Source organism: Sphaeramia orbicularis, chromosome 3 (genome assembly GCF_902148855.1).
Source record: "Sphaeramia orbicularis chromosome 3, fSphaOr1.1, whole genome shotgun sequence".
In the NCBI taxonomy this organism is placed as follows: domain Eukaryota; kingdom Metazoa; phylum Chordata; class Actinopteri; order Kurtiformes; family Apogonidae; genus Sphaeramia; species Sphaeramia orbicularis.
Genome location: NC_043959.1, coordinates 34843852 through 34857908, shown reverse-complemented (window position 1 = coordinate 34857908; position 14057 = coordinate 34843852). Strand labels below are relative to the sequence as shown.

The 14057-nt window shown below is 39.8% G+C and overlaps 2 protein-coding genes across 2 annotated transcripts in view; both read right to left on the bottom strand.

The window, feature by feature from the left end:
- Nucleotides 1-731: 731 nt before the first annotated feature.
- On the bottom strand, nt 732-6640 carry lrrc28 (leucine rich repeat containing 28). The gene is made up of 10 exons (XM_030123180.1): nt 6502-6640; nt 5797-6037; nt 5590-5630; nt 5451-5488; nt 4884-5021; nt 4012-4218; nt 3834-3936; nt 3561-3745; nt 3314-3473; nt 732-2287 (listed from the first exon to the last, which is right to left on the bottom strand). Exons 2-10 carry the CDS (start codon nt 5962-5964, stop codon nt 2218-2220), a joined length of 1110 nt encoding a protein of 369 aa, XP_029979040.1. The 5' UTR covers nt 5965-6037; nt 6502-6640; the 3' UTR covers nt 732-2217.
- Nucleotides 6641-7934: 1294 nt separating this feature from the next.
- The window catches only part of LOC115439086 (insulin-like growth factor 1 receptor), a 47247-nt gene continuing 41124 nt past the window's right edge, over nt 7935-14057 (bottom strand). The window contains 3 exon segments of the mRNA XM_030162984.1: nt 7935-11572; nt 11575-11977; nt 13393-13527. Coding sequence (XP_030018844.1) covers nt 11468-11572; nt 11575-11977; nt 13393-13527 — 643 coding nt within the window. The 3' untranslated portion in view covers nt 7935-11467.

Sequence of the window (14057 nt, the reverse complement as noted above, 5' to 3'; positions counted from 1 at the left end):
TAGTTTCCATCTTCGTGTGCACTCATAATATGTCGACATGAACACACGTGTGCCGTCAGCGGAGATGTGATAGCCCCAAAGGGAGGGCAGAGAGCTGAATCACCAGCAGGAGAGCAACACCATGATGGTCTGAACATTGATCCTGGTAATGGAGCCGCTCTCTGCTTTCTAATTCAGCCTCCACCTCCTCATATCCCTCTATCATCCCTGTCAACTCATCAGCTCTTGCACATTGTACTTTTGCACTCAGGCAGTTAAGTGGTCACTCTTTTTTTGAGAGCTACTCACAACAACAGGAGTGTTCTCTTCGTTGACTCGGCTCAATAACACTAACACTTTCACCGAGACGACTTTAACAGGAATTTAAGGGTAAGGATGTGCAGTTTAGTGACAGGAGTTATTCGATAAAATGTCAGATTCAGAGTACATTCACTCAGAAAGGTGGTTTTCAAACATTTCATTTACGTAAATTACTTCACTTTACTTTTGGAGTAGTACAAGTAATGAATTCTAGGGTGAGTTTTCCGTACCCTGATGCAAAAAATCAACTGTAAACTCACATTTTAATGCTGATACTTAAAAAATTTTCTTCACAAGGAAGCACACACCTGGATCGCTCTATGGATCTTTGTGCATCTTTGAGACCTTCATCAGCTCTGAGTTTGCATTTTGCTGAAATTTGTCTGTAATTGAAATCACAAAATAGACAGATTCAGACACTGAAGAACACTTTTGAAGTTCACCTCAGAGTTTTATTGGTTTGTGTAATGCTTATGTGCTGGGATGGCTGTTTGCTCCTTTTATTTACCTCAAAAATGTTTGTAAAACTTTGGATCCTTTTAAAATAACTCAGGACTATGAAAATAAATGAAAGCTACAGGATGAAAGTGTTGCTATTTAATTTGTATACAGAAATGAACTAAAGTACAATTCTATTCTTATACTTACAGATTGTTACTGGTCATCTTAACATAAGTTTCTAAATGTTTTCTATAAGATGTGCCAAAGGCTACATGTCACATGACACAATTACAGTGACTGTTCACAGTAATATGAGCTGTGAAGCTGTTGGTTGTAGTGCTAAACGTGCAGTTTTCCTCTTCTGATCATGTGATGCAGGAGTCATGTTTCTATTCTTTTTCATGCATAAACTGTTTGTGTTGTAAAAATACAAATGAAGGCCAAAAGAAAGCGAAACATCTTTTGACATTTGCTGCCAATGCAACACAATCAAGACAAATGATAAATTAGAACTGTACATTATATGAATGAACATTAACACATGTGTAAGTTAAAACACACGTGTGCCTCTGAAGTGGTCAAACCCTTTTTTTTTAACACATGAAGAAGGAAAAGTGGGAAAGTTTTGATGTTGTTCCAAACTTTCTGCCAGTCTGGGTCTGCACACAAACACTAGATGAGGTTTGATGCAGGTAATAATAAAAAAACAAAAAACAAACCCTATTTATTTAAAGCCTGTTAGGAATTTAAAAAGCCACACTATGAGACTGCAAACATTAACCTCAACTCTATTACATTTATGTGAAAAAAAATCCTCATCTGTCTGGCTGGTTTCTAAAATTCAGACCATGTGATGGACCTCAGAGTAAATTGTTTTGACTCTATAATGTTATTAATAAGCCGAGAATCTACAAAGTCAATACGTGGCATACATTCTCTTAGATAGAAATCCTTCAAACGTCCAGGAATCAGTAAAAAGTAACAGTGCTACAAATGTTAATACTTCAACAATGACATCACAAAAAATGGGATGTATTTCTCCTAGAAAATTTTGGAAAGTTAAAGGTTTCACAAATATTAAACAGTACTAGTAATTTCAAAGTGCCCTTTTGTGAGTGTGTTGTTTCATGTCAAAATTTAGCTGAATGTTCACACGTAGAAAGGAATAGTGTCCCAGATCACACACACAAATAAAATCCTCTCAGTTGTTTAGATTCAGTGTGTTCGTCGGCAACAGGGAAATCATGTAGGCTTTTGGTTTGTCATTAATGATGTTGAAATGTAACTGGACGATCCCCGTGTCCATCATCTGACCCACCGAACATCCACACAGGCTGATTCCCTGTGGTTCTCAGGTTTGTCAATCAAGGCTCAGAGCTCCGGCCAGATCCACGGTTCGCTGTCAGGTGACACGTGACGAGCCGCTGTCGCCGTCTGGACAGCAGCTCTTATATGGACAAGGCTGATGGAATGAGGTCATCCCTGGAGGTCAAAGGTCCGGAGGCAGCGACTGGAGCAACAATAGGCCACAAAACTCACCGTCGTCCTTAAGAGAAGAAAAGAGTCATTAAAGAGAGGAAGATGTGACATGGTTTCGACATGAGTATTTATTTGGAAATGTCAGATTTAAAAAAGCAGGTTTTCTGCAGGTTTCAGCTAGATAAATTAAAGCTTTTAAAGAAGAGGAATGTAGAATTTTTACTTTAAAATATTTTTTAAAAATATCATTAGAGGAAAATTAACACCATGGGGCCTTTGACTAAACCATGAGAGAGTGACAGGATGGAGTGAGAACCACTAAGAAACAACATTTACTGTAAAAAATTAAAAAAAAAAGCCAAAGTGATAAAAGCTAGAAGCACTGTTGTCATTTTCACAACTGGACACAGCTGTACATGAAAAGAATAGAGTCTGAAGCTGAAATCACAGTGTTTCTTCTAAATAGTTGAGTTTAAATAAAAAGGTTTAAAGTTAGAGAAAAACATTTTACCCTAAAACTAGATTTAATCCATGTTTTTAAGCTTTAAAATTCTAAATATTGGATTTTAAGCTGACACTCACACAAAAGTAATCCACCCTAATCACCACACTCACTGGTATGAGGTTGGGTATCGTCCTCAAGAGATGCTCCCCTGTCTGTGTTTTCATACTTTACTCTTGTTTTAATGTGTTTATGTTTTTTGACAGGATGAAGTGTGTTCTCCAGTTGTATTCTTTTGCACCTTTCACTTACAGTTGTACAAAGGTGTGTCTATTTGTGCTGTACAACACCACCACTGTAAAACCATCATAAAATAATAATAGATTTTTGTAAGTCATGCTATTTTTCTAACTGAAACACTGACTCATTTTTTTTTCTACCTTGCTTCACCATAGCTCTCTACTTGTTTTACTGAGCAAAGAGGAAGGGTGTAGTTTAAGATTATCTATTTATAAATGACAAACAAAAAAACAAGAAATGATGCAGATTTTACAGACCAGCAGAAACCTGTAAAGAGTTGTTATCACAATATCTAGTTCCACAAACTTCTCAGATAACTGTGGCAGGATGTAACATTGACTTTGTTCTAACCTGCGGTGGACTCCTGCCAACGCGGTGTCTCGGAGGGGGAACAGTTTGGGATAAATGATGGTAAACATGACTTGACTGCAGCGATGGCAGTGGCCCAGAGGGAACTGCAACAGGTCCAACAAACTCTTTGGGAGGGCGATGGGAGGAAGGAGGTTCAGATCTACAAAAACACAAACACAAAGGCACTAGTTGTAAAAGTCTGAAGTCACAGTGTGCTGCGCATACAGGTGAGCAGGCTGGGGTTCACCTGTCGGCCGTTGGTGGTGGGTTCGGTGCAGAGTCCTCATAGCGAGCTCCTCCAGAGGAACCACATTATCAGCCCCCGAGCCGACCACCTTCACTTCAGCTGGCAGACCGACCAAAGCCTCGCTCAGTGCTTCACCCAGTGCCTCGCCCAGCTCTCCCTCCAGCACCTGGGGTGACACACCACACCTGTACACACAGTCACAACATCAGACTCTACATCTGCCCACAGACACTTTGGGCTTCTTGTGTGGAGGTAGATGAAAGTCTTTGTTACCCGCTGCAGCCGATGACCTTGTTATACAAGTAGGAGGGAAGTCCTTTTAGATCCACATTGTTGTCAACGAATACAAACTGCAGCTCCCGTGATCTTCCCAGATCTGAAACACACACAGTTATTATCACTGCCCTCCACACAGTGTATATAACGCACTATGCTGAGGGGATTTACTGACCGAGTGGTAGAAAGGTGAGCCGGTTAGCGGCCATTGAGAGCTGGTTGAGGCGGTGGAGCCAGCAGAGCTGCCGTGGAACATGGTTCAGTAAGTTGTGATCTGCTGTCAAATTCTGCAGAGAGAGGCAACGGTGCAGGCGGTCTGGGAGAGACATCAACTGGTTCATTGACACATCCAGAGTCTCCAGTTCCTGCAGATCACCAAGCTCTAATGGTTTCAAACATGGGAGGGAATGAAGAGTTATTGCGAATTGCACCTCAATCAAAACCATTTATGCGTATGTTACTTTATTATACTTTGAGTGACAGAAGGCATTTCAACATGAGAGGTTTTATAATACTTTAAATATATAGTCTCTTATTTGCAATTGTCTCATATATACCACAAATGATAATTTCACATATTAGTACATGAAATGGAACACAGACTTTTTTAAAGTGACACACAGGTTAGTTTAGTTACAATGTTGCCCTCTGCTGGTAAAAAAAAAAAATGGTTACACAATACATTTTGGTGTCAATTTTGCTCATGAAAATTCATACATTATACCAGACATGAGATGTTATTCACATAAACTCATATACATAATTTCGTTTTATTTCAATTTATAACTAGCCTTAATAAAAACAATAATTATTAGGGATGTTACAGTTACACTTATTCCTTTATCTGTTCCCTCAGCCCCATACATTTTTTCTAAATCTTTAACAGCATTGTATGCTTGTCTTTTGGATATTCCTGACTTTGTACATTTTTTTTGCCTAATGCTTTGTCAGTTTAAGTTGCACTATCATGAAGTGTAGTCTGTCTACTTACATACAGTGTACGTGACAGTAAAAAGTAGAGTTAAAAGGCAGTATGCTGTGTTTTACCTGGAGGAAGGCATTTCAGCTGGTTATTGGACAGTCTCAGGTGTCGTAATGACCTTAGTCGGCCAATCTCTGGACAAAGAAGCTGGAGGGCGTTATTACTCAGGTCCAATGACTGCAGCCTGGCCAGGTTTCCGATAGCTGAAGAACAAATAGATTATGCTGACTGTCATTATGCTCCACAGAAAAAAAACTAGAAAAGCACTGGGAGAGCGCAGACCTCCACCTAGGCAGATCAGTGCCCCCCCCCACACACACACACACACACACACACACACACACACACACACACACACAATCACCACCAAATTTTAATCATTTGTTCCTTGTGCCAGTATCAACATTTCCTGAAATTTTCATCCAAATCTGTCCATAACTTTTTGAGTTATCTTGCACACACACGGACAGACAGACAGACAGACAGACAAACCAACGCCAGCAAAAACATAACCTCCTTAAGGTAATAATAACCTTACTGACCTCACTGGCATTACAAGTACGGTGCATCAAAAAGTAACCAACTGACTTCATCATCAAAGTTACAAGGCAATGACAGAAATGAGTACTTACCCTCAGGAATTATAACTATGTTGTTTGAGTGCAAATACCTTACAACACACAAAAATAAGCAGTTATGATTGAAATAGGTCAAAGTGTTTGCTATTTCATTGTTTAGTCGTTAAAATATGGCATCAATCTGAACACTTACAGTTCAATCAGGTTTGGGAGCTTCTGTGCAAGATTGTCAGGCTGAAAGCAAGAGATGAAAAACAGAGATAATCAGTAAAGTAAACAGGACATCAACGTGAAAAATTGCTGTACTCATTTCAAACACTATTTCATGCTACACAATCTAAGAAGGTACTGCAGAAATGAGGTCAGCAATGACAACCCCCCCACCCCCCCCCCCATGTACCAGTGTAGTGAGCGAGTTCCTCTTCATGTACAATCTCTCCAAAAACTGCAGGCCTTCATCCTTCAACAATTCTACAGGGAAATTGTTCAGGTTCCTGTAGTTAAGAAACAGGTTTTTGTGTCGCTCCTGCTTGGCCATGAATATGGTCTCATGAAGTTCAGTTGCCATTTTTGAGTAGGACCTTCCCCCTCTGTGGAGGAGGCTCGGCGAAGCTACTTTTCTGCTATGGCATCACTGTTTCCTGAGAAATACAAAGGAGGGCAAAACATTTAAAGAAAGGTGAGTCATGTCTGTCAGGTCAGGACAGCACAGCATGCACCAACAATTACTAAGCTCATGTAAAATTTAGAAGGTGCAATTCCAGTTAACAGACAATGTTGCAGTAGGGGTTAGAGTCCCTTGAGAACAGCCCCCATTGAAATAACTTAAGAACCCTACCATGTTTATTCTGGTAACACTGTCTGCATTAACTTAAACTGTCTGATGATACTAACAGTGGTTTAAAAAAAACTCACAAATTCTAAATAGACACTCTCCCTGCAGCTAGTATTAAATTCGCCTAGCATTACACTCATTTGTCGTTTTTTTTTTTTTTTTTTTTAAATGATTTTTAGCTCTATTAGCCAGTTAGCATGCTTGCTAGGTGGCTACTTCTATCTGTACATTACGTTCAACACAATAACTGGCAGACAAAGTATGTATTACCTTAGCACCTTTGAATAATTCCCACATGTGCTCACGTCCGGCATGAGTTTTATTCGTGAGTTTTACAACACACATAAGCTAAATGAAGAGCTATGTGGGGCAACAACAGACCTCTGTCGTAAACAACGTAATGCGTCACTGTACGTAACGGTCAAAGGTCAACACCCACCGCCGGCTTCTTCTTCTTCTTCTTCTTCTTCTTTTTGAATGCTGCTGCCACCTGCTGTTGAGTTAATAAACGGCACCGTGTACTGTACATGATGTCAAACAGCCTCTATGAACTAACAACACTTTGTATATGTGTTAAATTCATTTCACTTATATTACATTTAAGTAATTTTTATTTGGTCCCCGTTTATACTTTGGCTTCACTGGACACTACTACACGGTTGTTGTTGTTTTTTTAACAGTTTTATTCCGATGACAAGATAATAGAACAAAAACAGTGCTTCTTAAAATGTTACTATTCTATATTATGTAAAATGTATGGAGGAGGATTTGGGCTACTGGGAAAAAAAAGGTCCTATTTATTTATTTATTTATTTATTTATTGTTCTGAGAAAAAAAGTCAGAATTCTGAGAAAAGTCAGAATTCTGGGATTAAACTCCGAATTCTGACTTTTGTCTCATAATAAGGATAAAAATATATATATTGGACCTAAATTTTCTTTTTCTCCAATGGCCCTAATCCTCTTCTGTAAAATTGGATGTTTTTGCAATGCTTTAATTACGGTATTAGTCATTATCATATTTTCCAATAGTTTTAGATGAGAGCTATTTTGTGTGTTTAAATTGTAAAACTGCGTTGGTAGCAATTGTTCTGTGATTGGACTGGTTCAGAAAAAATAAATAAACAAAAAATACAGAGTGGAACAGTCATTTGTCCCTGTGATGCATTGTGTTGTTGCCCATGACTCTAAATTAGTGAAGTAACACAAGATAACTCTCCAAACAAAACAAAAAGCAGGAACAATATTTGTATTGTACTAAATTATCATTGATGGGATGAAACTAAGTTTAACTTAAGTTTGTGCCTTGCAACAGGCTTATAATAAAATACAATTTTGAGGTACTTCGCTATTTCCATTTCATATAAATATAGGAGGGAAATATATACCTATATTTAAATAAATTCAACAGGTTTCCAGATTATATTTCATCCCTTTCCTGTCAGGTGAGAACCTTACATGTCAACATGTATTAATTTTGACAGATGCACTGACGACCAGAGTATTCCTTGATGAGTTTATATCCTGCTACTTAAGATGAAAACACTTAAGCCTGTCTTACATTACTAAGGATACTGACAGATTTGTGTGTTGAACTGAATAGAGTATTTTTCCCCTCTTCAATTACAATGAATTCTTCGTATATCAACTGTAACCACAAATAATACATAGGGAAAGCTGCAATAAAAAAACAAGACAAGCAAACAGTTTGCATACATTTTTATTCATCTTAAATCTTGTGTAGAAAAAAAAAGAATCAGAGAAACATTCTCTTTTCCTTCAGCCAATAATTTTCCCCAGTATTCAGAATATATCGATAAGAGGAAAAATTCTTACAACAGCATGTACAAAAGAAAACCAAAATGAAACCTCAGTCTAACCGATCATTTCAACAGAAACGCAAGAGTTGGAAGGCTATGAATAATTTACACACATCAAAATCTTGGTAACAAATTGGCCATCAATGTAACAAATAAGAAAACAACAAAAAAAACATCAGTTTGTTCGATTTTCCGTCCACTCTGTGAAGCATTCCAGTGGTAAAAGTGTGGCAAAACTCAGACCACAAAAACTCCATCCTGACCTCATTGTATCAGCACAAACTGCAGGAGGGCCCCCCACTCAAACACCAACACTTCCAGGACAGGAAACTATAAACCTGCCTTGTTAGGAGAGGAAAGAGAATCGTACAAATAGGAGAGTTAGGAATGCTTTTTCTTGGGGTTTCTGTATGATCACCATGGAAACGGGTATAGGCACTAGCAATGGCTGTGATGTCCCAACGTGGCAGCGAAGACCCTCAAGGGTATTCTGTTCACCAACATATGAAGAACTAATAAATATGTGTAAAATACAACACATCATTAAGCGACTCCTGGGTTACCAGAAATGTTACCACAGCAACCGGTCCAGGATCATTAGCATCAACATCAAACGACTCGAATGAAACCAGATGTTTTCTACCTATGAATGCCTCCCTTCTACCTGCCACTTCACATGGCTTCAGTCAATAACGACGAGGAACAAACAGCACGTTTAAAGCCCACTGGAGCGAGTGGGAAAAATGGAGATCACCTGTCAGCTTGTTCATTCTTGCAGATGATGGAAACAGCAATAAGCCTGGCACAGTAAACTAACAAAAAAGCAGGAAATATTGACTAAAAATGTCATTAGGGCATGCCGTTTTACAAATTAACCAGTGTAAACTCTCCTAAACCACACGTCTTTGTCTCTGCCGTGTGACCAGTACCTGTGTTGTATGATGGGCTGATTATCTAAAGGGCAGACAGACCAGCATCCAGCTAATGTTCCCTAATGGCCACCGTGTTTCTATGCCTCCCTCCCCCTTCAGGATGGCTCGATTTGTGGTTTGAATTTGACCGTTTGAAAAAAAAAAAAAAAAAATCAAAACTCGCTAAGACAACTGAGATGAGATGCTTTGTCTTTCTGTGTATAGATTGAGAGGGGGAGAGAAAAAGTGTGAGGTAGATGGATGGTTGAAAAAAACAACAGAACTTTCTCCCTAAGTTGCAGAAAAACACAAAAATGCCCCCCCTCCAAAAAAACAAAACAAAAAAAAAAAGGTGGGATATTTGTACAGTGACTTACAACTCACAAAATATAAATAACCAAAAAACATCTCTGCTTGGACTCCAAATGTAATTTATTGAGGCGAATGACCCTTTAAAAATCCACGTGGTCCTCTCTGTGATCATACTCGTCTGTGTTTTAGCCTGATGTGTGTATCAGCAAAATATGTGATGAAACCGCATTAATTCTAGTCGTAAATGAATATGGCTTAATTTGTAATGAGTATTCGACTTGGCCTTAAAGTCATATTTTGCGTCAAACTGTCAGTCCTCTACGACAACTCTTTTTTTTTTTCATACCCAAATTTCACTTCAGCAATTTACATACAACTGCTGACGCTCAAAGAAAAGCTAAAGAACATGAAATAGTGCAGGAATTCACAGCTTCCTGTTTTAATCAAACCGATTTGAACACTTTGCTTCTGAGAAATAAGATTTGGAAGCTGGCTGCTGCGTCAAATTAATTTCGTTTTGCGTTTACAGTGCAAACACCCCTTCTGGTTCCGTCAACTCCTGTTATAATCGAAGAAAAAATGCAAATGAAAAGCAGAGGGACATAGAATCATACTGGGCTGGATGTCTCTGGGTATGACAGCACAGAAACAAAACTGAAAGAAAAGAAAGAAGAAAAGGATTCATCTTTTCTCTTTGACCTGAGATTTAGTTGGGACTCAGCAGCGACGCCTGACCTCTGACCTCTGAGCTGTAGCGTTGTCTCTAGAGCTCCAGAGGACAGAGGCCGAGGCGTCCTGAGAGGAGACGAGGACATCTGCGGTCCTTCGTACCGTTGGCGTCCTCCGGTCAGATGGGAGGGGACGTTACCGGTGTTTCAAAACACAAGGCAAATTGTCGTACCTTTTTACGCAACATAGAAACAAAAACCAGCTCAGATACACTTTACACAGTTTACAAGCATAAAAACATGGACTGTAGTGGAAACGTTCATAGATCCAACCTGAAGGAGTTTTTCTCTTTTTATATATAGATATCAACTATATTACAACCACAAGAGAAATAAGGAATAGCAGCTTTTTCTGTACATGATGAATGTCTCCAACCGTAGAAAAGTTAGAAAAGTGACACAAACAACTGGTGTGTACATAAATGCTCTGCCCACATAGAGATGTTGTAAATGTTGGGAGACTAGAGACTAGTCTAAAAAATACCTGTTTGTATACAACATTAAAGAGAATGCCTCTGGACTTGGAGCAAACTCTGATTGAGAGGCGGTACAGGTGTACTGTTCATATTTATTTTCATCCTTATGCCCTTCCCTCTGCAGTCTGCGCTTTGAGGGGTTTCATCTCTTTTTTTTTGCGTCTCTATTGATTAAATGGTGGGTAAAACCTTAAGGAACAGCACTTGGTGACAAGATCGACTGATATAATCGACATCTTGTGTTTTTGATCATTTACAATTTGATAAAGTTCAAAAAGCATTTTAAGTGTAATTATATTTTCAGTCTGGTGAGTTGTAGAATCAGAGCAATGATGCAGAGAATTTGACAAAAAAAAAAAAAAATTATCCTTTTGGCAGCAAATTTGGCAGGTTTGACTTTGCCCTTTCTGGTTATGTGTTTTCAGCTGACTGGCTGTCGACACTCAACCTGCAGAGCAACGAGACTACTAAATGACGGAGACGCTGACCCCTCTCAAGTGCTTCTTCATTAGATATGCTTGACAGTTTCACCATAATGCCCGCCACAAGGCGACCCACGCGCTGGTCATTTACAAAGGCCTACACATTTTCCTCATTTGGAAATACATATAAAAAAGTAACAAACAACAATTTATAAAATAAGTTCAGCCATAAAGAGAGACACATCTCCCCCCAAAATGATTTTCTTTTTTCTCTTTCTTTTACCGTTTTCGTTCATCCTACTCAGCAGTCACATCTGACAGCCAGCTGGTGGAAACCAAACTGAGAAGAATATCAAAGAGTGTGTGGAGGTACAGCAGAACATGGACTAAAAGAGAGTTATCTCCCTCCTGTGAGTCTTTGCTCCCCACTAAGTAGCTACACTCAGTTGGTGGACATTGTTTTGCTGTATTTTACTTTAAAAAAAAAAAAAAATGCTCCCACCCACGGAGACATGGCGTCCTGCAGAGCGGCGGTGGCAGGTTTGTAGTCTGGCGGCTGTCTGTCCCATCAGCAGGCAGACGACTGGGGGAGGGGCATGGCACGTTCATTTTTGCGTCCTCCGTTCATGTGGGCGTAAGGCGGCAGTTCGTCTAAAGACGGTCGCATCGCTACGCCAGAACCTGTCCCGAGTCCCGCCCCGACAGCCCGTTGGCCGCCTGCTGACCGGACGGCTGCTTGTCCATGGCAGATGTTGACGTAGACGGAGAGGAGGGGGAGCTGGTGGCTAATGAGGGGGCGGGAGGAGCCTCTGAGCTGGGAGAGGGCGGGGTCTGTTGTTGGGGGGCCGGGGTTTGCTGTGACTGTGTGGAAGAGGTGGGGTCCAGAGGGACGTCGGTCATGTTGTTGGCGTCGTCCAGGTGCAGCTGCGGCGCGTCAGCCGGCTTGTTATCGGCGCTGTAGAAGAAACTGACCTCTCTGAAAGACGGCTCCAGCTCATCTTTTACGCTGCTGATGATCTCCACAAATGCCGGACGCATCTTAGGGTTGTACTGCCAACACATTCGCATCAGCTCGAACCTGCACACACACGCACACACACACACACACACACACACACACACACACACAGATGAAGTGGATCAAATACATGCACTGCTATAGTAATGACTCCTAAGAAACTTTGCCTTCCTACCGACAAGCCAATATTTACTTTTGCCAAATGTTTGCTTTCTGTTGCTAAAATGGCTGTGACACCACCCCACACACTTCATGTTTATGAAGCGTGAAGCTGATGCTCCTTTCAGTTCAGTCCAGCAGCTGCCACTGAAAACTCTGCTTTAAAACTGCATCAAACACACAAATTTGACATCTCATCAAATATTTCACCCATATTTAGTGTTACAAATGAAATGAAATATAGCATCAATGCATTAAATCTGACGTAAATTTGTTATCATGGACTATTTTGGTTTCATTTTATCATCTTGCTTTTGCTGGATAGCTGCACAGAAAGCTGGTTTATATTGTAGGATAAAAAGGAAAAAAAAGGAACAATTTTGGTTGTTAGCAATGGACTCTTAGTGATTTAAAGTGATGTTTTCTTACAGGAGATATTGCAAAAATGTGCTCTTTTTTTTTTTTTACCTCCGTCATCTTGTTGTGTGATCATTTGCATTATTCTGTCCATCTGTGCATTTGTCAAAAGGATTATGGAAAAACTCCTGCACTAATTTTCATGAAACTTGGTTGAAGGTTTGGATGCGGATCAGAGAATAAACCCCTTAAATTTTACAGAGCATCGATTAAATGGGTGGAGCCTGACATCTTAACAGTGTGTTAAATTAACAAATAGTAGTGATGTACAACGGGGGTTTTGCTTTAATAATATTATGAAATGAGCAGATGGTGTGTTCTCTCTCAGTGCCCTCCTTCAACCTTAAAAATCCAGTGTCAGTCTGGCTCTTTTGTACAGCTTTGACTTGGGACTTTCTACTCAAGAGAAAATTGCAAATGGCATGGAATGAGCCCTACATTTGCATATCAGTCACATTGTAAATACTTTTGAAGTGAAGCGTCTTCTTTGTTTTTCCAGTGAACTGTAGTTTCACATTTGTTCACATCATGATTTCCCCATCTGATGCCTCCTTAGCATTTTGTGGTTGGCGGCCAGACTGCTCTGCCACATTCACAGTCTTTTCATGTGGATTTACACTTGGGCTGTTTCATATTAAGAACAAACAAATTGTGGCAAAGGCACTGTGACAAACAGCTGGGTTCTAAACAGAGTTGATGCTATGGAAATCTCATTTACCACGAGTCCAAAGGGCCGCAGGAACAGTTCTCTAGTTGTGTGAATAAACAGTAGCTACTGATAATTTTCCAACAAAAAAACAGAGGAACCAGTTTGTATTGCCTTGTATGTGTGCTGCATTCCATCTTTGCATATTTATGTGTCACATTATTATCTATTAGTGCAGGGGTTCATTTCTTACAGCATGTCGGGGCAGTTCTGTGGTTTCTCCAGCAGTCCTCCCTCCATGACAAAGCGCAGGACCTGCTCATTGGACAAACCCTGGTAAGGCTGTTCTGCCAGAGTGGCGATCTCCCACAACACAACCCCAAAAGACCTGCAGAAAACAAAGAGGGAGGGAGCAGGTGTTACATTAGTGTGTCTTCCATTATCACTATGATAACTGGATGCAGGGCTTCCATTAGACAGTAATTACTTTATATATATAGAAATTATAAATGTGCAGGTAAAATTGTCCATTCATGCAACCCCTCGAATCTAGCTCTAACCTCGTTGAGCCTGACTGTGACTGCAGTACTAACCAGTGTTTGCATGTTGTAATTTAAGTACTCAGATAAAACTACATTTTGTAATGCAAACCTGGGAAACTAAACTGTGGTCAGTCCTCTATCTTAAATAATTCCTGATATTATTATTTTCCCTCAGCTGGAGCTTGTGCTTAACAACAAAGAACAAGAGAATGAAGATATGAACCATCAAACTTTAGATCTGTCAGTTATCTCATATTCAACTTCTGTCATGAACTCTCTTGTTTTGTTTTTTTTACCTATAATCCACTTGCTGTTGTAGTGCTTAATGCTGATTTAAGTTACAGTGTCAGTGTATGGACTTTGAGTTGTTTATATC